General features: G+C 37.7%; 1 protein-coding gene across 1 annotated transcript in view; it reads left to right on the top strand.

The window, feature by feature from the left end:
* ADAMTSL1 (ADAMTS like 1) overlaps positions 1–16,748 on the top strand; it is a 183,332-nt gene that overhangs the window by 77,328 nt on the left and 89,256 nt on the right. The window contains exons 8-11 of the mRNA XM_058827039.1: positions 632–743; positions 1,376–1,514; positions 10,630–10,680; positions 15,426–15,630. Of these exons, the coding sequence (XP_058683022.1) occupies positions 632–743; positions 1,376–1,514; positions 10,630–10,680; positions 15,426–15,630 (507 nt within the window). The remainder of the gene's footprint in view (positions 1–631; positions 744–1,375; positions 1,515–10,629; positions 10,681–15,425; positions 15,631–16,748) is intronic.

The raw sequence follows: 16,748 nt of genomic DNA, 5'->3' as shown, positions 1-16,748 counted from the left end.
TTGCAGACATGCACTTAGCCCCAGCCTGGATTCCATGCCTATGTCTGAAAAAATCATTTTTACAAGCTAAATAAATTTAGCAGAAGAACAAACTTCATAATAATGACAGTGCCAGAAAGGAGAATGAAATAAAGACCTCACCTCAAGAAAAAATTGTTGAATTAAAGTTTTTATACTGCTTATTATTTTTCATAGTGCAGCCTCCCATATTTACTCTATCAAGTGTATTATAACTGGCAAGAGAATGTTTTTTGGGAAATATTAAAGATCTAAAATCTATGTCCATGTGTCAGGGACAGTAGATGGTGGAAGGTGATTTTCTGATTCATTAACCATCTATCCCTGTTCTCTGTCCCTATAAGATTATTCAGTAGCACTAATCATACATTTGCCATGCAGTCATTATTTCAGAATGTGGTCTCAAAATGGTGATTGGTTATGCCCAGAAATTTATTTGATTATGTTTTGAACCCAAGATTTTACCACCAATCAATGCTTTTTGTATTTAGTTTTCATATTGCAAAATATTCATGAAGCTTCAAGGTGTCTCCAATCTGCAAGATCCTTGTGGTGGAATACTACTTCCCAGCATTTGTGTTAGGTTCACTCTTTGATATAACCTCTTTTTCAGATCCATTATGCTGGTGCTGCTGACAGTTCAGTCCAGTTCATCTTCTACCAGCCTATCATTCATAGATGGAGGGAAACTGATTTTTTTCCTTGTTCAGCATCCTGTGGTGGAGGTAATGAATTATCACTGTGTTTCAGAAGCTGTCATCTGCATACATGACCTGTCCCAGCTGCTGTCCTGAGTTTTGGACCTTAAAAATGGGCAAAATCTGAAAATTTAAATAGTTACAACTAAATGAAGGGAAGGATTTAGCAATGTGGTAGTGGTAGTAGTCTGTAGATTTTCAGCATTGTGGCAGACTCTGTAGATAAAGTACATCTTGATAGCTCCATATCTGCATTTAATGATACAGCTGTCAAACATAAGGGTTGATGGGATTTGGGCCTGGTTTTGGTAAAACAAGATGTCTCCATTCATCTCTGTTCCTACCAGCAAGTTTATTCTCTATGCTGAAACTAAGGACACAATTCTTGGTGACTAAGAAACCTCAGCCTTTGTTTTTCCTTTGTTTTTTTCTAGACTTCTGAATTTTTGTTTGACCATACTGGTTATCTTTTGTTTCCTACTACATGTAATTTACATTGCTGTTTTCAATCTGGCCTGTAAAACCACAGCTGTTATGTCCGAAGGCACTGAAGCAAGCTGAAATTAGTTTTCTTTTTCCAAACCAGAACTTAGATACATTTCAGAGCCAGACAGGAAGAACATCATATCTCATATTATTTATTCCTCTGTGTATCACAGGTTATCAGCTGACATCTGCTGAGTGCTTTGATCTGAGAAGCAATCGGGTAGTAGCAGATCAATACTGTCACTACTACCCTGAAAATATCAAGCCAAAGCCTAAACTTCAAGAGTGTAATCTGGATCCTTGTCCTGCAAGGTCAGTTGGCTTTCATTTTAAAGGAGACTGAGCTCTAAATGAGTAAAATAAAATAGGAAAATATTCTGTTGCTATTTCTCACAGTGCCATTTATCCTATATAATTAAAACTCTCTCTCATTCTAAGAATGTACATTACATTCACCCCTATTTCACACGAAAGTAGCAAAGACTGATTTGAAATGGTTGTTTCTTCCCCTCAGAATGTATTTTGCCTCATAAAGTGTTACCAGGTATGAGAAAACAATTTGTCCATGATACCATCCCCATGATCAATACATGTCTCTTAAGTGTTAGTGAGATGGAAAAAATTCTTTCTGCTTGAAAATTATTGTCATCACAATTAGATGAACTATTTTTATGTTTGGGTTTTTTTTTTTAATTTTCTCCGTAATAAAAAGCCTACTTGCATTTATGGCAGCTTGTAAAATGTAATCAGTGATTTTCTTCTAGTAAACAATGTCCTTTGGCCCTGTGTGAAAGTCTCATCTCTGCTGCCCCACAGAATCATGGAATGGGTCAGGTTGGATGGGGCCACAGTAGGTCATCTGGTCCAACCTCCCTACTTAAGCAGGATCATCCCAGAACACATGGCACAGGATCATGTTCAGATGATTCTTGAATGTACCCAGTGAGAGAGACTCCACACCCTCTCTGTTCAATCTGTGCTGGTTCACTGGCACTGCTCAGTAAAGACATTCTTCATCATATTAATATAACACACTTCCTGTGCGTTCTTCCTCAGAAGATTACCAGTAAAAATAGTAAGATCAGATAGCCAGATTTTTCTTGTATACGAAAAGAAGGAAAAAAAAAAAAAAAAAGAAAGAAAACCACTAAAAAGACCAATCCTTTTTTGCACTGATTGCCCTGAAATTCAATGGGAGTCCATCTGCAGCCACTCAGTAAGCAGCAAGCTTTTATTTGTGCAATCTAAATCTTTTGGTCCCCTTGTGTGGCTTTGCTAAAAGATGGTTAAGCAGAGCCCAGAAGGCATGACAAGGATTTCCTAAAGCCATTTTATCACCAGCTCCTTTCCCTCTAGGCTAGTTTCTTACCAAGTTTGTGAAAGTAAATTCAAGCAAGCATCACCTAAGAAGTTGCTGTGTCACTTGAGGTTGTCAAAGAAAAAAGATGAGAAAAATGAGATAAATGAGAATGAGATACTTATCTACTAATGAGAAAAAGGATACTTAAGAAACCAGTGGGGCTATGTATCCACCTGGCTGAGGCTGGTTGCTGCCTGAACCAGGTGTACCAGCTTTAGAGTAGCTAGGCGTTATCAGAGCAAAACAAATCACACTAAGGCAAAGATAGATTTCACTTATACAAAGTTTTACAATGAAGTCCACTGACCTTTTCTGGAGCTAACACCCAGATTTCTTCAGTGTCACTGATGACACCTTTACCCAGAGGGTATGGCAGCTTATATGCCTTGTACAAGAACATTTTGTAAGAGACAGATGTCTGTAGAGGCCAGGTGTGATCAGGTAGAAGGCACAAACATGAATGTTTATTTTTAAGCATGCTGTTCTGGGTCAAATATAATTTGCCTCTGGAATTTGTGTCCTGGATATTTTCCATGCTTTTCTCAATGATTTTAATTCTCAAATGGTGATGCAGATGACTGCATCCCATACATGGGAGGAAAGAGAAAAAAAAAGTAACAGCTGGGCAGATGTCATAAAGCAATTTTGTTTTATATAAGACATAACAAGGCAAAGTTGTTGATATAAAGACCCTGAGGGGAAGGAGAGTCATTTAGAAATACAGCTATGCCATCCCAGGGGAACTGGCTTTTTGGAAACATCTTCACAGTATGCCAGATTTCAAATTACTATTTTCAAAAGTGCCTTTGTAAAAAATTCAAGAATCAACAACAAAAAAACAGAGGAAATCTGTGGCAACTTCTGGATTCCTAATGATTTCTTAAAGTCAGGAAGAGGGTAGGTGAAGCAGAAACATGGGGTCAGAAGCATGGATAAGGAGGGCGTCTTGGCTCTGCAGTGTCTTTGCATTGTGGAAGTTTCTCTGCTCCACCAGTATAAAACTAAGAATTTTTCCTGGCGAACCCAGTTCCAGTGAGGCATAGCTGATTAGTGGTTGCTGACTGTTCCTATGGTGTGTTAATGAATGCTGCAGAAAATAATCGTTGAAGACCATAGTGGCACTGAATAAAGGAACTGAGAGTGGTTGCTTACAACCACTTAAGTAGGTTAAAGAGCTACTTAAGTTGCTTAAGTAGGAGAGTTTACACTAAAATTTTCAGCAAAGTGTAAGCTGAAGGAAAAGTTTAAATGAATAACACAAGTATTGTGTGAGCCTCTTTAGGTTTAGTGCATAAAAATATTTTACTTTACTGTGCTTACTATGGCAATATGTAAGCTGTATTGCTGGCATCAAGAATAGCAAAAAAGCTTAGTCTCAATAAACATGGGAAAGTGTGGTTATTTACCAAGCACATATAATTTATACATACTCATTTTCCAGGTTAAGTAGAGGCAGGCACGTTTACCGTTCATCCAAGTCAGACCAGTAATTCATGTCTCACAGAATATGTCATACAAGATCACACTAGGTGCCTTTTAATCCCTACATATCAATGCTCTATTCTGCCTCTCTTACCAAACCTGTTTTGGATCCACCTCATGCCTTACAAAGTAAAAAGGAGAGATCTGTTTGTTTATAGCCCATTATGTTTTTACAGCAGTCTGCCTTTGACTGGCAAAAAATAAGTCTATATGCATGTTATCTACTGATGTAAACAGCAGCCAGTTCAATCTAGTCCACTCCCCTTCTATGTGGCAAAACCCAACATTAGTATTTCACCTATTTAATTAAGTGAAAATCTTTTAACTACCCAAAACTTCCCAAAACTTCACAAACTGGAAGGTATTTTTCACTTTCAGCTTTATCATCCTTTCTAGTATATTTTAATAAAAAAGGAATGGGTATTTTTTTCCTTCTTAGAGAAAAGGTTTGTTCAGATTTGACTTAACTTCATGTGCTAAACACTTACATAGGACAATTCTAAGATGCTATAAACAGAAGATGCATTTGCTTCATAATGCCAAGGCTTCTCCCCAAAAAGCAATTTTGACAAATGTGAAAAAGGCTGCTGCCCCAGTAACCATTTGCTTGCTCACCAGCATACTCTCAGTATTTCCGTTTCATCTTCAGCTTTTAGGTGCCATTCCCAGCCATGCCATTCTGCATTTTTACCAGTCTCCCATATTTTTTGCCTGTTGCTGCTACATGTTAATGTGGGAGTTTCTGAGAATGTTTTCACCAAGATATTTCAAAGTTGTATGAAGATTTCTAAAGGCAGCTTCAACAAAGATTCTAAATGCATAAAGCAACTGTCTAAAAAAATTCTTATTAGCAAGTCTCTAGTATATTTTTTTTTTAAATTTTAACATTTTTAACTTTTTTTTTAACATTCTGGAGTTTGCCTAGAATTTTATCTGCAAGCCTGTCTCTAGAAATATTACTTACACCTGTGGAAAGTTTTGGGGAAAATCTCTCATTCTAGCAAGGTTTTTCAGCATCCAGAGACTTGAAAGAACTCTCAGATATACTCTATTTATGGAGTCCTCCAGCAAAACTAAAAACTCCTCTTCCTGCTTGTCAGAGTTTTCTTTTAGCATTCTCATTTATTTATTTACCATCCATACTAGGTGGTGGCAGAGATGGGTATTACCAAAAAGAAATTTAAAATTAAATTTAAATTTTAATAAAATTATGGTCCTTAGTTGTTAATTTTCGGCTAACCTGACAAGAGCACTGAAGTACAGAAAGCATACAAAAGACACCAGGGTGTTATGACCATTCAGGGTGATTCAAAGTAGTGAGAAGTCCATAATATACTTGACAATGTGAAAGTGGAGTTGTAGATGAAAATGTAGCTGGTAGAAATGGCAATGTTCTGGTAGTAATAATCAGGGTAGCCTGAGCTCAAGAGCAGGATAAAGATGGGCAGCAGATAATTCTAATGCCTAAAGAGATACCTTTCTTCTTAAAACAAGCAGTTGAAACCTTAGATTTTTGGACAGGGCAAAATTAATCAAAATCAATCTAGAAAATAACTTTGTCAGAATAGGCAAGGGGGCTGGGCCAGGAAGTACTTGTTAAGCACTTAAAAGATGGGAATAGCAGAGCAAATTTGGCTCTAAGGGGACAATACATATTAATGGAACACAAAAAGAAAGGCAGAAAGGGGCTCCCAGTATGCTTCTGATAACAAGCTGTAAGCTGGGAATATCATGTATTGTATGGGCATCAAATGTCTGCCCAATATGAAGTTACAGGAAAATTAGTCTATTTTAAGTCCTAGAAGACACCAAAATTGCAGCATGTAAATGGTCATTTACAGAGATTTTCACTGGACATTCAGTTGTTAACATTTAGTAAGTGTTAACTACTTACCAGCTTATTCCCTCTTTGTATCAAACACTACTCATCCAAACCACCAAAAAATATTGAACTGAATAAAAAAAAAAGGCGATGTTTAGAAGCATTACAATCATGCTACTAGAAGGAATTACTTTTTTTGCTTTTGACTGGAAACACTTCTTTCGAGCACTGTGAAGAGATTGGTTTTTAGCAATGATAATTAAGCCATATGTTGCTTAGAATTTAAAATCTCTGCACCATAAAAGAGACTTTTTTTATAAAGGTAAGATTTGTCATGCCAAACAGACATTCTGTTTAAAGCAAGGCGTTTTTTTGGAGGCTGACACAAAAGGATGGCTTTCTCAGTAGTGTTTTTCATTCATAAGTAGGTTTTTAAAGTATCCACTGACATGTCTTTTTTAAATGTTTAAGCAGCAGACACTGGAATTTGCCGATCTGTAAAGTACTAAGCATATAAAAGGACATATAAATACAACATAAATGGTAGTTCTTCAAGATTCACATTGATAACATCCAGAAACCAGAAAGGTAACTCATACTGGTAGCACAACTGAGATTTACCCTTTCACTGCCTGCAAATGTAGGCCCTGAAACCAATGTTGCCTGTACCTGTGGTATTACTGTCATCTACCCCAGCTCTGAAGGGAAAAAGTAGATTCACAGAATACATGGGAGGCATTAACAGATACCGTCTCTTTGAGAACCTCATTAACTCTTTCTCAAAACAGAAAGTGTTCTTGTAGCACAAGGAGATGATGTCACAGTGTGGCATAAACCTCCATAAAAATCGTCTTTAGAGATCCCTCAAGTGCAGTATCACACATCACCTTAGTGTCAGGATTTGAAGTGTTCAAGTGCAGTCTTTTGCATGAGATTGTTATCTGCCCAGCGATAATTATGGCTTTCACAGAAATGCTAAACTATTGTCTTTTGAGGTGAGCGCTTTCATGTCTTCCAGCACAGCCAGACCAAGCTACTTTAACATTTCATTATTATTTGTTCACTGCAAATAATGTCTTAAACATATTCCGTTGCTTAAATGGTACAGTCCCTGCCATGCAGATCATTTACTCTCAGGTCTGATAGATTTCAATGAAGGCTTAAATCTTCACGTGTGAGTCCACATCAGGAAAGAGGTGTGATGGCTGCAGCCACCCAGGAGCATGGGCAGCCTTGCAGCTCTGAGTATGACACTCCCAGCAAAACAGAGCCCTCAGCAGAAGTGAAGGCTGTGAGCCAGAGGCAGGTGAGCATCCTGCAGAGGCTGGGCAGTGGCACAGCAAGGCTGTAGGATACCATCACAGGAGAGGCAGGTTGTCCCCATGTGGGCCACACCATCCTGAGGCACTTTGGCAGCAGATGTCCTTTCTCTCTGCTGGCTTCTCTCTCAGTTGTAGCATCCATGTCCCTGCCTGGCTCAAGAGGTTCCTGAGACCTGTTCCAGGACCTAAGACTTGTCAGCATGCAGGAGAGAAAGCTGGAAGGGGATGGTCTTGTCAGAAAGACTGAGTCATCAGGGAGGTAGAGGAGAAACACACTTGAGCTAGTCGTCTGTCGGCTAAATCAGGCTAAGGACGAGAAGGAGCAACTCCGGAGGAGTTGACAAAACATGTCTTCCAAAGGAGTGCAGCTGAGGAAACTCATCCCAGAGGAAGGCTGAATGTTTGCAGAGATGGCAGATCTGATTGCAGCACTCTCTTCTCTGGCACGTGCAGCTCCCATTCCAACCACACACGTGCCTTGGAATAGCAACAGTGTTGAGACTGCCAGCCCTCAGGAGGAAAAAAAAAAACAATGTGCAGAATATATGACAGGACTTGTTGGTCTGAAAGGCCTGGGAGATTGCAGACATATGGGACAGAATAGCTCTGCAAAATAATTTGCTTTGTGCTCCTGCTCCTGCTCCTGCCAAATCTCTTGATGTTTTGTGAATGAGTCCTGTTAGATACTCACACATACTTCAGTGAAGGAATTATTATTTCCTCTGCTCATTTAGCACACCATCCCCTTTGCATTGAATGGAGATGTGCAATAAATAAATCCTATAAAGTAGATCTCTTCCATCTTGTTTATAGGAGTATGATAGACTGATAGATTCATAGAATTTAAACCACTATGTCCCATCAAAAAATAAGAATACACCAAAGTAATCTCTTAAGATATTTTTTAAGTGTTAACTTAGTCTCAGGGTTTTCTTTATGGAACACATGCAAAAAAACCCCACGCAAGACTAGCTAGAAAAGTGCAGATTTCATTAATAATAGGATGACCATCTGCTTTTCTGTTTTAAGACAATTCTTTTTTAAAATCATAAATTAAACCATTGTGTACTATTATGGGGGTCTTTTTCCTTGCTATGGCTTTATAGCTGTGATTCATTTTCTTGTAGTTACAGAATGAGAGCCTTTGGCAACGCCTCACGTAGGCACAAAGACAGTGTCAATAAGTCTGTGGAGCTCAATTCTGTTTACAGAAATGCAATTTTTGCATGCAAATTCTTTCAAGGGCCAAACCTTTCCAGTTACAATATTAACCTAGTGCTTTGTAAATGTTATTTAATATTCATAACACTGTGTGACTGTGGTACAGTTATTTCTATCTGAACAGTCTTGGAAGTAACACATTCTAAAGCATGTAGACCTGGATTATGCATAGATATCATGTTTACTAGAAAGAAAATACTTTTCACTGGAATGAATGAGAAATGTTTTGAAATCTGCTTATTTCTTAGGCAGTAGAGGTTTTTATAGTGTCATTATTTAATTGTTTAACTCACTATGTTAACCTTTTTTTCCAACCCCTTCTTAGCAAGCTGATGATCTGGAAAGTGCAAACAGCTTCATAGTGGAACTTCAACGGAAGTAGTAGAAGAGTCAGGAAAACAGCAAATTCCCAAAAGCAGGGGCAAAAAAAAACCCTCACAAAAAGTTCCCTCTCATCTTTTTAAAATACTAGTACACAATTCCTCCACATTCTCCAGATGTCTACCCATCAAGCTAAGTCTGAAAAGACTTGTTCATTGACCATCCTCTAAATGACCCATTTGTCTTTTCCAAAGTTTCCCAGTACCAGAACAACTTCTCCTAGATTTTTAGACTTTTATGGGGACAGGCAACTCTTCAAAGATGCAAATATGCACACTCCTGCAGAGAGTCCCTGTGACTGCAGTGACTGCTAATCTTAGAGGGAACTGTCTAGCTCCCCTCACACACTTCCAGGGCTCCAGCTGCTTCCCGCACTGTAGCTGGAAAATTCCAGCACACTGACCTGACACTGACTCCTTGCTATGGAAACACAATGGGATCCATTCTTCTATCTTGGACAAATTATGCATATAAAACCCCTGTTGACTGAAAGGAGAATAGACCCCTTTAGGCCTGGCCTGACAAGACTCCTTTGAATGCTTACAGCATTTTTCAGTGAACTGTGTTGAGGATGGAGAATACTTTCTCCCTTCCCCCTCCTTCACTCCTTCCCCCTTGCAGAAACCCATAGCAGCATACCTAACACCTCTCATCTGTAAATGCTCCCAAAATACACCTTTATTCTTGACATTCAGTTTCATCTCTCCCTAACTTGGATGGGGACACACCTTTTATTTTAATGCAATTAGTATTCACTCCTTGATTTTTCTGTCCACTTGCCCCATCCAAGTACCCAAGTGGCTTTGATGAAGGTGATAAATGAGGTCCTCTGATAACATCTGTTTTATGTTAATAGTTATACCTGATAAGCATGAGACAACATGTTTAAAGTTACTCTGAGTCAAAATTATAAACAGTGCAGACAAAAGATGAAATTTCAGACTAGCAATTCAGTGAGACCCTGCAGTTGCCAGTGAGACAAGTGGCATCCATCTCACACATAACTGGCATGATAATATTTCAGTTAATTCCTAATTTTGATCTATGCTATTGTCTTCTATAACTTTTAGATATTACATTGTAACACCACACCAGTACAACAAAGTAAGCCAACCAATTATGACAAACAGAAAAATACAACCTGATGTGTTAATCTTTTCTCAGGCTCCTTCTTTCTTCCAGGAAAAAAAAAAAAGTTAAAAAAAAAACTTAAGAAAAAAATTAAAAAGTACAGGTATGTACTCTTTTAAGGTGAAGAGACAAGAATTTCAGATTTAAATTCTTGCAGTGTGATTACCCAGATTTCTAATCCTGGCCCCTCTAAAAGCAGAGGCTTTATTTGATGGGCAGAAACAACCATATAATAGTTATAAAAAATATTTTATTTAGAGTTTTCTGAAGCAGATAGAAGTTCTCCTATTGTCCTCAGTGACTTTGGACCCAAGCTCCAAGAAAGTATTAAGTATAGAAACATTCTTTTTGATGCTAGATAATTACTCAACTGAAAAGAAATTTTGGGTGACTTTTAGCAATAGATTGGTATATAATATATAAACAATATTATTTGTCAAACAACAATATATTTATAACAAAAAAGTAGTAACAAGTGATTTTTTCTTTGAATTACTCAGAAAAAGTAGTATGGGAGCATATTTTTTTTTTAATGGGATGACGATTTAGGTAAAATACCTTGTTTTGTTGGTTTATAATACTGTAATACAAAAAGTTGTGTAATGTAATACAATATTGTAATACAAAAGTTGTATAATGTAATCATTTAGTGTTTATTTTATTATGTGTACCTTCTACTCAGAGGGTTGGCATTATTGTTCCTAACAGTGATGGATACAAGCAGATTATGCCCTATGACCTCTACCATCCCCTTCCTCGGTATGTAAAACAGTCAACCAGATGCAAGGCTTAACAAATCCATTTTCTTTTTCTTTTATTCTTCTCTGTACTTCTGCTTTGCTCTCAGGCTAAGTTAACAGTTGCTGCTTTTCTCTTGCTCTAGACTCTTACAGATTAATGTAGAGATGTTCAAGTGCTAACCTGTTGTAATAAATTCTGTCAATAAAAACTGAAATTATAGCCTATCAGGAGAAATGCAGATTTATAAAGTGTGTGTTCCCTTTCTTTATCCCATTCCTCAATCCCACTTTCCCTTTTCTCTCAAAAGTATCTTTTTCTTGCCCTTTACTCCTCTCTGAACAAAACTATAATCTGTGGCTTTGTTATGAACCACAAGATTTTCTTCCCCTCACCCCCATTTTGCTGCATTTTGCATGCCTATAATTTATGAGATTTTGGATTTTGACAACATTAGTGTTGTTCTCTGGTCTTACAAACCCATGTTAATGCCTTCCCCATGGGCATTAATTCATTGGCTTTTCTAAGAAATAGGTGATCAGGGCAGGAGCAAGACCTGCTTTTTGTCATTAACTAACTCACAATTAAAATGTCTTTAATGTAAGAATCAACATTCTCATGGAAATAAGATGATGAGTAATTATTCTTAAATCAGTGAATAAGACTGTTGATTACAAAAATGTTTGACAGCTGAAGGATAATAACCTCTGGGTTTTGAAATACTGCCTGGACATGCAAAAGTCTTGCACTGTGTTTTCTTCTTCATTAATTTATTGTTTCATGGACTATGAAATCACAGAAAGAACCCTCTAGACAACTAGATAGTCTCATCCAGGTGAGGAAACAACCTCCCTCCAACAATATTGAGGCCTAATGCACAGAACTTTCAGTATCCATGTGCAAATGCAGTATATTCCCACTCCACAGTCTCCAGCCAAATCATGGACCAGCCTCCAACTGAGTAACACAAGAACAACTTACCAGCCAAGCATTGTGGCTGTCATTCGTGTTCAAACCCTTTAACATCTGTGCCATTAGGACTAGGCTATTCTCTTCCCAGATAAATGCTTATATTCATGTGCACAGTCAGTATCACCAAATATTTGTGAGATACACTTACAAAATATATCTCTGCATCTAATTCCTTATTTTCTGGAAAACATTTTTCTTTGTTATTTATTTTAAATAAACCCCACAAACCCATTTTGAGGCATACCTCCTAGCATCAAAAGTTAAACCTGTCAGTAATGAATATGGAAGCTAAAATGCAAATACAGGGTTTAACACTCTACCTTGATATAAAAAAAGGTTTAATTTAGTTGTGTACAAAGGGCATGAACATTGACAAAGAACAGAGAAAATTTTGTATCAGAAGATTATTCAGCAGTACTTAATAGTGGAAAAAGAAAAGAAAAAAGAAAAGAAAAGAAAAGAAAAAAGAAAGAAAAGAAGGCAAGGCAAGACAAGTCAAGGCAAGGCAAGGAAAAAGAAACGAAAATAAAAGAAAGGAAAAAAGAAAAAGAAATATCAAAGGCCTGAGACTATTTATCAAGCTGTACTGGATTATGGTCTCACCCTGCAATTGTCCCTTTGCATCCCTTTGCCCCACTCTGCCAGTCTCACTACTCTGCTTTAATCTGCCCCTGTATCAATTGCTCAGGCTGCAACAGCCTGACCCCTGTTTTCTGTCTGCTGTTTTGCTACTACTTCCCCTCTTCTCTCTCTGCTCCACTCTCACCTGTGTTCCTATGAACCCACAAACAGGGCTCAACTCTTCCTCCATCACCCTGACAGGGAAGGCACAGCTACATGTGTTTCCTCCAAACCTCAGAGGCAGCTGAAACTGAATAGACCATAAGGCTGGCATGAGACAGGGCCAAGTCAGCGGGATAAAAATGCCTTTCCTCTGAACTTGCACAGTTTAAGAAAAACAAAAAACCAAAAAAAATCCCCAAAACAACAAAGTTTTAAAAAATCCACAGGGAAAGAAAAAAAAAATTAAAGTAAAAAAAAAAAAAAGAAAAAGGCCCTGGTTTGATTGCATTACCTGCCTAGGACCAGCATCTAATACTAGGGACAGAGTGATAAACACTCCGTAAACAGAGAGCTAATCTGTGAAGGCATCTTTGGAAAATTTCCCTACTGCAACTCCTCAGCCTTGTATTTTATCACCAAGATGGAAATGTATGATATAACTTTTAATGCATGTTTTTTGCAAAATGCCTTTTAATGCCTTGTTTTTGGCAAATTTGTGAGAAAACCTCTGAATGGGGTCCCTCCAGAAAGCAAATTCAAGTGGCCCCTCCCCCAACTGTTTTGGGAAAAGATTTCCTTGGAGAAAAGTGGATAAAACTGTTTATTTAACAAGCAAAGTATTCACAAGCACAAAAAATTAATAATATTAAGCAATAAAACCTCTCACTGTTCTGAAGACATGGCAAACTCAGAAAGTCCTTGTCATGTGGTGTAGCTCAGCTCTCTCAGTCCCTTTCAGTCCCTCTAGCGCTGGAAAGTGCCGAGGCCCAGGCCCCTCTGGGCCACAGGCCTGAGCGCCCGGGGTTTGTCTGGGGTTTCTGTGCAGAGCAGGTTTAAACAGATCTAAGAAAAAAAAGCCACACTCTGGGGAGCTTCTCTGCCTCAGCTAGCTGAAAACTAACAGCAAAGGAGAGCTGTGTCCCTCTGTCCGTGCTGCAGACAGCACAGTCCAGAGAAGGATGTGGGGCAGTGAGTGCCATTTCTGAACACAAATTGCGGCTTCTGCTCCCCCGCTTCGCTCTCAAAACCAGCCTTAAAGGTGTAGAACTTAACTTAATGTTAACACCCAGCATAAACAGAACAGACAATTGGGGATACAAACATCATAAACTCAGCCCAGGACAATGCACCACAAACTCTTTTCACAAATCCTCTAATGTTGCACCCTTCATACTTTGAAAAGTGATGTGACACCTGTTTTAAGATGTGTGCAACAGCAAAACTTCTTTTTCCTCTTTTACATTCTTACAACACCTGAGAAGCAAACTATCTGCTATATTTAAGCTACTTGAAATTGATAAGGTTGCCTAAGGCACATGAAAACTTGTCCCAAAGACTTCAAGAAATTCCCTAGTGCTGTCACATTTTAAAGCTAGGAAAAGATGGCTGAAGTGGGCTGCAGCAAATTTTGTATGAATTTCTGTTTGTGGCAGTAAGAAACCTTAGCTGTATTTTGGGAAACTTGTTCAGCAGAGCCACAGGAAACAGAAGTATTCCTAAAATTACATCTTTGTGTAATATGTGGCTTATGATCAGCACACAGTGATGGCTGTGCATGGAGCATGGTTCCTCCACTGCTAGTGGCAAGTCATAGAATTAATCAGTAGCTTTACTACTCATAAACAACTTTTAATTTAAGCCATTTCACATTGAGTTTTATGGTGCTACCGGACAGTAACCAAATGAAGGTATTGCCAGGTATACTGGGGCTGATATGCGGAAAAATAGAGAGAAAGAGAAGCATTTTTCATACTGCTCAACAATCTTGGGGATCCTGTATTTTTTACTTAGCAAAAACATTTCTTTTGTTTTAAGTGAGAGAATAAAAGCCTGCACCTTTCACTTCTTTTACTTCTTGTCCAAAGGAAGAAACAGGGCAGTTTTCACAAAAAACTATTCTTTGAGATGAAAAACTGAAATATCCCAACTAAAATCATTGTTTCAAACAGTATTTGTAATGTCCTTATGAAAAAGAATTTGCTTTGTGGGGTAAAAAATTATTTCATTAAATGTTTCCAGGTAGGCAGAATGCACATACTTCTGTACTTCAGTCATGCACAGTAATATACAGGAAGAGCCACACTGAATCATGGGAATTGTCCCACATCCAATCTATAATAAGGGCTTGAATATAAGAGAGGCAATACCAGATTATTTTGTGTGGACAGATAGGTACACATATATTAAAAAAAATGCATATCTTATAGCATAACTAAAAAAAGGATTATTTTCATAAGTATGCATAGCTTTTCAGAACATGCATGTATTGTTCTGAGAATTTTTCATTGCATTCTCAAATGGCACTTGTAGAGAAAAGATGGTTCTCAGCTCCTGTCACTGCCTTAACTGTAAGGAAACAAGATCTATCAGGTTTATCCATCAGAGGACAGTTACCTTACAAGTATAGTCACATTTTCTTTTTGCTAATTTCCTCCTATCTTTCTTTCTTTTTCCTCTACTGAGTTGCTTCCTTGGAAAAAACACTGCTCGTTCCCTTTATGTTCTGCAAAAGAGGCATCAGCCTCACAGCTCACTTAGTTTCCTGTGATTTGTGACAAAGATTCCTCAGAATATGAGAAATTATGAAAATATGATAATCACATCAATTTTAAAAAAAAAACCAACTAAGTTAAAAGTATTTAGATTTTCTGTGGCAGTAGTAATTAGATTAGTGGGAAAGAGGAGATTTCATATTATTAACTGTGACATAAAAGACATCATCCATGAGCATGCTTTGCTGCTGTGGACACCTATGAAAATAGATATATGACTCACTTTTACTGATGTTACCCAGGTAAAAAAAAAAAAAAAAAACAAACCAAGCCAGACCAAAATAAATGAAAATAAATCAAAAAAAACAAACACAGTCAAACAATCAAACCACAACAAACCAAAAAAAACAACCCAAACAAATACGCAACCTTACAGATAGCAGTTTATATATTTTGGGGGTAGAGGTGAGGGTGGGAACAGCAAGGGTAATGTTTCCTGATGGTTCTTTGTTTTCCCAGATGGGAAAGTTCACCCTGGACTGCCTGTTCCTCCTCCTGTGGAGGAGGCATTCAAAGCCGCAGCGTCTCCTGTGTGGAAGAAGACATTCAGGGGCACATCAGCCCCGTGGAAGAATGGAAATGCATGTATACTCCAAAGATGCCTGTTGTCCAGCCTTGCAATATATTTGACTGTCCAAAGTGGCTTGCTCAAGAATGGTCTCCGGTAATCAACTTTGTTTTGTTGGTTTTGTATTTTACACCCTAGGGAAAACATCTTAAATTATAGTTTAGTGAGTTTTTGGAAGTAGGAACATTTATTGTTTTCCCTCATTACCAACACATGTTTTAAATTATGCTGTTTGTCTAACTGCAAAGTAACCACTTTGGAAAAATATGTTAATAAGATGAAAACAAGCAAGAAGAATGATGGAAAAATAAATCAGCTCTATAATATTAATTTGTGACCTTCTACTAATAATAGACTGGGACTATAAGTGAAATGTTCAAAAACCAAAAAAGATTAATAAGAAAAAAAAATATGTAATGGTGTTTCTGTGTTACAATATTTCAGCCATAAATCAAAACTCAAAAACACTGAGAAATTTCAAGAAGCACATAAATCTGTACATGACTCTCCTCTTTGATACCTGTATTTGTCTGTTACTGACTTGCCTTTCCTTCTGTATGAACGTAAGTGTCTTAGAAATGTCCTTCCACAAAAGTAGTGAAATATTTTAACTTTGTACATAAAGTCTTAGTTATATGTAAATATCATTTCTCACCACCCCAGTTTGTCAACAAGTAAATTGTGCTTTAGAAGCTAGGCTAGCTTACCTACAGATGAGGTGGTCTTGACTGATTGCAAAGTGTTTTCTGATTTCCAGATGAAAGCTGCTGTCCAAGAGCAAAGTAATATTGGTAACATCCACAGCACTTCCAACTGTAGTTTTGACCGTCTCCTATGCAACCAATTTTGAAACAATCTGTGCAAGGGATAAAAAGCTGATGAACCCGAGCAAAAATAAATTTAAAAAAAAACAAACTAAGAAGGTGTCTGAGGGAAAAAAGCCCAATAGTTTCCAGAATAGCTGAGTGTAACCCTGTTGATGCATAAGCCCCAGTACTTTGTCCAAGCAAAGCAGAGTGGCTGCAAGTGAAACTGACAGGGTGTTACTGAGCATATCCAATATAGGACATAAGGCTACAAGCCAAGTAGGCAACTATCATGGGTTAACTGCAAGAGTGATACTGCAAGAGAAGTTCAGTGGCAAAATGTCCAAATCAAGTAAATGTTCTGAGAAAAAGGCAAAAATTTCTGTCAATTTTATACTTATCCATAAT

The sequence above is a fragment of the Poecile atricapillus genome, chromosome Z (assembly GCF_030490865.1).
Source record: "Poecile atricapillus isolate bPoeAtr1 chromosome Z, bPoeAtr1.hap1, whole genome shotgun sequence".
Classification (NCBI taxonomy): Eukaryota; Metazoa; Chordata; class Aves; order Passeriformes; family Paridae; genus Poecile; species Poecile atricapillus.
This window is presented reverse-complemented; position numbering and strand designations above follow the sequence as displayed.